Source organism: Talpa occidentalis, unplaced genomic scaffold, assembly GCF_014898055.3.
Source record: "Talpa occidentalis isolate TD23 unplaced genomic scaffold, MPIMG_talOcc4v2.1 talOcc4.2, whole genome shotgun sequence".
NCBI classification, from domain to species: domain Eukaryota; kingdom Metazoa; phylum Chordata; class Mammalia; order Eulipotyphla; family Talpidae; genus Talpa; species Talpa occidentalis.
Window position 1 is genome coordinate 20,955,770 of NW_023602073.1, and position 7,156 is coordinate 20,962,925.

The 7,156-nt window shown below is 32.5% G+C and overlaps 1 protein-coding gene across 1 annotated transcript; it reads left to right on the forward strand.

Annotated features, from left to right (window-relative positions):
• Positions 1-5,382: 5,382 nt before the first annotated feature.
• On the forward strand, positions 5,383-6,318 carry LOC119251051 (olfactory receptor 14J1-like). The gene has a single exon (XM_037518558.1). The coding sequence runs from the start codon at positions 5,383-5,385 to the stop codon at positions 6,316-6,318; it is 936 nt and encodes a 311-aa protein (XP_037374455.1).
• Positions 6,319-7,156: the final 838 nt, after the last annotated feature.

Consider the following 7,156-nt stretch of genomic DNA (forward strand, 5'->3'; position numbering starts at 1 on the left):
TGCTGTAAATGGGAAGATTTCAATTATTACTGAGTAGCATTCCATCCCATATATATACTATATCTTCTTTATCCATTTATCTGTCCATGTACACAGTTCTTGCCTATTGACTAAAATTCAATAAAAGAGAGCCATAAAGGGCTTATTAGAGGGTTGAAAATTATCTGAGGAATACTGAAAACAAAAAGTAAACAGACAAGGGAATGTAATCATGTTATAAACAATGATATGACTATTAAATAAGGTAATCAAAATAGAGAGGTTATTGATATTAATTATTTAAAATCCATCTATATGTTGTTGATGGGAGATGAATTATTTAGATTTGTAAATGACATGACAACTGCCTAACCAGAGGTGAAAAATGAAATAATTGTAAGAGATAAATTATGAAATAGGGGAATATATAGGAGTAAATCTATGTAAATTTGAATTTGTTAAAAAGTTGTCAAATATGACACAAGAAGCAGGAGTAAATAAGGACAACAAATAAATTAGATTTTACCAACAATAAACACCTCTGTGTATAAAAGGATCCTATCAAGAATGAAAAAAAAAATATTTAGAGTGGGGGAAAAAATAGTTCCTCATGTTGAAATGGAAGAATTCTTAATATCAACAAAATATAAAAATATAAAACTTGCTGGCAATTTAAATATATAGTCACATTAAGAATGACGTAGCACCATAATGGCAGTGTATGAATCAATTCACAGTAACAAAGCTTAACTGACAGAAGTACTAAAAACTATTAGACATAATATGTTAATGGATACACAATGTAAAAACTGGTAAATTGTGACATCACACCATGAAATGTGGAAGGGCATATAAAAAAGTAGAGATTTTGCATGCAATGGAAATCAAGTTACCAGTTTAAAATAAATTATTATAAATTATTATATTATCAGTTGTTTTAGTTAAGACCCATGTATCCAAAAAGCAAAATTCTATCATAGATACACAAAAAATAAAGTGAAGCAAACTAAGCAAAACATTATGGTAAAGCATCAAATCACAGAAACCAATTCTCAAGATGGTCATAGAAGTCCTTACTTATTAATAACTTAATTGTAAGTAAATTTTCCCATCAAAAGAAAACTCTATGTTGACACTATGTTGTAAGTTGTGTGACTAAATAGATTTAAAAAACACCCAACTCTAAGACAATAGACATCTAATTATAAGATTAATTAGTTTTGGAAATCTATTGTAGAGTAGATGATGATTATGGTTACTTATAATTGTTTTTATATAATTGAAAGTTGCTAACAGAGTAAAGAAGATGTTCTCAAAATAAAAAAGAAATACGGATTTATGTGACATGAAGGATGAAGTAGCTAGTGCTACCATGACTACTACTTTACAATTATGTGTGTCGAATCAAATCATTGTTCATCTTAAATGTATACAAAGTTATATGTTAATAAATTTGGAATAAAAACCAAGATCCAACTAAAGGCTTTCTATGTGATACATACTTTACATTTATGGACTCTCATTCTCTGAAAGGAAAGGGAGGGAAAATGATATTTCATGTAAATGGAAAACAAAAGAGACACTTGCACCAGACAAAAGAGACAATAAGTCAAAAGCTTTAAGAAGAGACAAAATCATTTTTACACAATGATAGAGATAGATTCATAAAGAGGTTGTAACAAATGTAAATCTATCTACACCCAACATCTAAGTGTTTTTAATTTAAAGCAAATGTTCAAAAATCTGAAGGCAGAATGAGAGCAACACACACACAAATAATAAGAAATATGTCTGATTTTTTCAGACATATTTCTTTGTTATTTGGTCTATGTCATCAGAAATCTATATATTTTTTCATTAACTAATAGAGAGGATTTATTCTCTAAATTAAGAAACTACATGTACTGAATGAATAACTTAAAACCTTGTATGCTACTCTTAGTTCATAAAAGTGGATGCATTGATAACCAGTTGTAAGGTTTTTTAAAGTGATAGTTTACTTGGAAGCCAGGAGGATTCTATTTATTGGCATTTTTGGGACTGGAAAAGCTCACTTTTGTGAAATAACAAGATAAGACTTTTTTGTGATAATGGAATGCACAATGTCAACTCTTCTAATATGGACATAAACTTGAAACAATAAGTTTATTTTTAAATACTATATTTGTGCTAGACAAACCATAGGACACACATCCATGTTTCTTAAAAAATGACTATTTGTTACTTTCTCATCGAAAGTGAAATTAGATTGCCATTTAGAGGTATAAGATTAGGTTTTTTTATTTTTTGGACATATTGTTAGACAATATTAACTATAAATTAATTACATGTTAATTCAATGAATAGAATGAAATTAAGACTTTATTGTGTATATCTAAATCTAACATACAATAAAAACATTTTTCAATAATTTGGTCCAATAAACACAAAAATGCTGAAATTACAGGTGACCAGGAGTGATCATTATATCAACTCAGGGGGTCTTCCCGGTGGCGCAGCAGGTTGAGCACAGTGCTGTGAAGCTGTCCGCAGCCTCTGCAGCGCGGGTTTGATTCCCAGCCAGCCAGAGAGATTCCCACATGGCGGAGCACGGCTTGCCCACTGCTCCTGTCTTGCCCACTGCTCCCCTCAGCGGTGTTTTCGGTCTTTCTGCCTGTTCTACTCCCCGCCCTGTCTCCGGTGAATTCTCTCGCCCTCCCAGCCTCTGGCCTGTACCTCAGTTCTTGTGTAAATAAATAAATAAATCTTAAAAAAAAAAAATCAACTCAGAAGAGACATCAAGATAAAAATAAATCGACTCAGGACTAATCAAGATAATTTAAAGTTTTGCTCCCAGGGTATTTACAAAGAACCCCAAATACCCAGAACACTCAGAAACTCTGTACCAAAGAGATTTCATAGTCTAATCTCCAGGGGCCAAAGAAGGATTGAAATGGATTTATTTTTTCCTCCACAGTTCATATTTTTCTGAATGTGACTAAATTTCAGAGATCAGGACTTTGAGCTAAATGTCAGCTGCTCATGTTCTTGTTCTGTTGAGGGAAGAATTTCTTGCATATGCTCTGGTGAGTTTCCTTAGGCTCTTAAAGAATAAATTACATGGAATAATAAAAACCCCACATGTTCCTGGGTTTGAGTGGGTGAGAGAGCCAGTCACTACCATTTAACTTGAAATACATGAAACATGTATGAACTACGAGTATTTTAATGGACATTAGGAATCTTGGAGAGAACTTTGTAAATTCATTCCATTACAGAAAAAAAAAAAAATGGAGTGCAATTTCCACCCCCCTAGCAATGCCTTATGTTATGTGACCATCATAGAAGTAACTCAGTGTGAATGTGTTTCAGGATAATGTTGTTTGATAGTCTTTGTGTTCATATTATCCATCGACTCTTATAATATTGATGTGAGTTGTGAGATACTTTGCACATCAGCTATTACCAATAAAAACAAGGTATGGTAAAAAATTAAAAATTTGAGAATAAATCAAATATTTTAATAAGAGCAAAACAACCACATTTTCCATCTTCACATGGTAAGAATCAAAAGGAACCGTAAGTAAAGACTGAAAGAACATGAAAAAAAAGACCAACTTCTAGTCATAACCAGTTGCCCAGTCATCTGATTTAAATGATTAGAGAAATTTTTGAGTTACAAAAAGTTCAAGAAGATTTGGAATGGACAAGTGAATGGTCAATTTTTTCTATAAATGTAGAGAAAAGGATTTACAACAAAATAACTGGTAAAATCATTAAATATATCATAAAATTGTTAACATAAACTTTGTCATGTTTTAAAAATATTATATCCACCTAAACACTAAATATAAATGTTTAGAAGCTTCTATCACTCTCAGCTTCTAATAAATCATTCCAGGTACATCATGAATTTCAGACTGAAAAACTGAAAAGGAGGGTCATTTTTCTGTGCATCTCAAGTCAAGCTAACAAATCTATCAACCAGCAATAAACATAATCATTCACTTGGCATTCGTTAATAATTATTATAGTTATGTGTTTCATTTCCCTAGACTCTTTATTCAGTGCTTATTCCATTCCTGTGTATTTACATATGTTGAGAGCATAAAGTGTTTATAATATAATTTCTTATTTCTTTGTCAGAATGTAGTGATCAAATTCCATTTCATAAAGAATACTTCATAATGATGATTTTCAAGAGTACCTAAAATATTATCATGAAAATATTTTTAGAATTTGTCAATAGAGTTTGCTGAGCTAATTTGAAATGAACATAGTTTTTTTTAACACTATCAAATAACTGAAATATTATCTAATAGAAAGTGACAAGGTTTAAGTTGCAGGTTACTTCAAGTCTCTGCTAAATAATTTGCTGTTTACTAGAAAGTATGCACAAAATTATGAACATACTACTTGCATATTTTAAGTTTATTTCTGTATCTATTTCATGAAATAAGTATTACATTTATTATTTTTTGATTTTATTATTTTGCTGAAGTAACATTTGTTTACAACACTGTATATGATTTAGGGGTCTAGGGTTACACCTTTAGATGTCTTTTTTTTGGTAGTCAAACTGAGTATTTGTATTTTATTCTTAATTAATGTGTTGGATACAAATTGATGTTTCATAGTTGATTTACATTTTATTTAACTAGGAGTTAAAATAGATGATATTTCCATGTGTGTATTAGTTCTATTATTTCTTACAAAAGTATCCTGGGGGAAAGTCTGTTCTTTTCCATTTCCCTTGGGAAATTAGTATTTTTCACCACTTTTTATGATATTTTATGTAAATGATAATGGTTGTTTATAGCTATAATTATTGCATACATATCAAATTGGCAATTCATAATTTTATTTATTAGGAAAATAAACATTTAGTTAGTTGAAAAAATCATGAGGAATTTTTCATCTCCTATAATAAACAAAATTATTAAATTTAAATGACAGAAACATTGTAATTGGAGTGGTATATGAATAGATAGGATGATGAATGGAAATTAATGGGTAGTTAACAAACATTTACACATGTGAGTATTTGAGCTATATAAAACTTTGCAATAGAAATCCAAATTCAGTGCTCCATATTCCCATTAGCAAGATTATATGTTTTACTAATTCTATTAAATACATACCTTTTTCCTTTTCTTTGATTGAAATAGACAATAATGAAATTTATAATCTCCTTACCCATGTTTCCATGACTGAATGTAAGTGATTAAAATTGGTTGACTTTATTAGTATACATGATTATTAGAAGGACTGTCACATTAATGATGAAGTGGTGAATTCTTCAAGTGATTTCTTGCCTAATTTCATTGAGTCCAAGGTGGGTTAGGTGGTTAAGTAATAGAAATTTTCTTTTCAATGGTTCCATATTGTCTTGCAGCCAACTTCGCTGGGAAATTAAGAAGGACTATGGCTAATTTCACTATGAGTGGATTTCTTCTGATGGGATTTTCTGCCAACCCTGAGCTAGGACTCTTCCATGCTTCTCTGTTTTTAGTTTTATACATGGTGGCATTAACTGGCAATATCCTCATTATCACTGCAGTTTCCATGGACAATAGTCTCCACTCACCTATGTATTTCTTCCTGAAACATCTCTCCTTCCTGGATCTGTGCTACATTTCCGTGACTGTACCAAGGTCCATTTACAACTCTTTCATGCATAGTGGGTATATCTCCATAGGTGAATGCATAGTGCAGTGTTTTGCTTTAATTCTTTGTAGCTCTGCTGAGCTCTCCATGCTGACAGTGATGTCTTACGATCGCTACGTGGCCATCTGCCTTCCCCTGCACTACGAAATCATCATGGATGTCAGCACCTGTGTTCACGGGGTCTCTGGAGTCTGGGTCAGTGGGGTCATTTCTGGAACCATGCACACAGTTGCGACTTTCTCCATGCACTTCTGTGGTTCCCATATCATTCACCAGTTCTTCTGTGACATCCCCCAGCTCCTGAAACTCTCTTGTGCTAATGAATATATCAGAGAGATTGGGGTCACTTGCTTTGTAGCTATTATGGTCTTTCTTTGTGTCACCTTAATTGGACTGTCCTATATCCAGATATTCTCTACCGTGCTGAGGATGCCATCTGCTGAGGGTAGAACTAAGGCCTTTTCCACTTGCCTTCCCCACCTCGCTGTTGTCATTTTATTCATTTCAACTGGTGTCTTTGAGTTTCTGAAGCCACCTTCTGACTCTCCTAGTGCACTGGACATTTTACTCACTATTATGTACACAGTTGTGCCCCCAATACTCAATCCGATGATCTATAGTCTGAGAAATAAAGCTATAAAGGCAGCGCTAAGAAAGGTTTTCCAAAGAACAAAAGCTGACCTCTCTTGTTGATGCACATCTGTTAATTCTTAGTTGGGAGATAAGTTCAAAATATATTGGAAAAATATATTGATAACATAGCTCACCAAGATATTATAGCTAAGTGAGACAATGAGTATAAGAAATACATGTTTATTTTCATTTATCCATACAGTGTATTTGTTAAAATGATATAGTTTTTAATTCGGGTATTGGTTGACTTATCAAGGCAGACAGACAGCATCTAATTACATAATTTCATGTGAAAAAAAGATAGTTTGTAAAATAGCTACATATTAAATACGCTGTTGAGGGACTTCAAAATTTACATGAATAAAGGATTAGCAAAGGCCTGGGGTAGAAATGGAATGTGAACATTGGCCTCCTGGGGACTATGACAGGGCAGCAAGGCAGCACTACAATGAGCTCTGAAATTTGTTCCTTTTCATAAGATGGCTGGTCCCATCTTACTCTTGATCAGGCAATCTCACTGGTGAGTGGCTGAACATTTCACTTTGACCACATCTGAGGAAAGAAATCAACACTGGAGAGACACCAATATTGATATAATCAGAGGCAAAGAAGAAGAAAGGAGAGGGACTGACATAATAACAAGAATTCAAACTTTTGACAAGATCTGTTGATTGCTTTTGCAAGTGTCTTTTTCCTAATTTATCTGTTATTCTCCTTCCAATAACATGCTCTCTTGATTACACTCATTTTGCAATAAATCTTGGAATGGGGAATATGATTTCTTCCTATCAGTACCTCAGTGCCTTCTAGACTATTCAAGGTTTAAAAAATTTGTCTAGAGCTGCAAAGGTATTTGTTGGGATTTTTATTGTGTTTATAATGAATCTATCCATTAAGT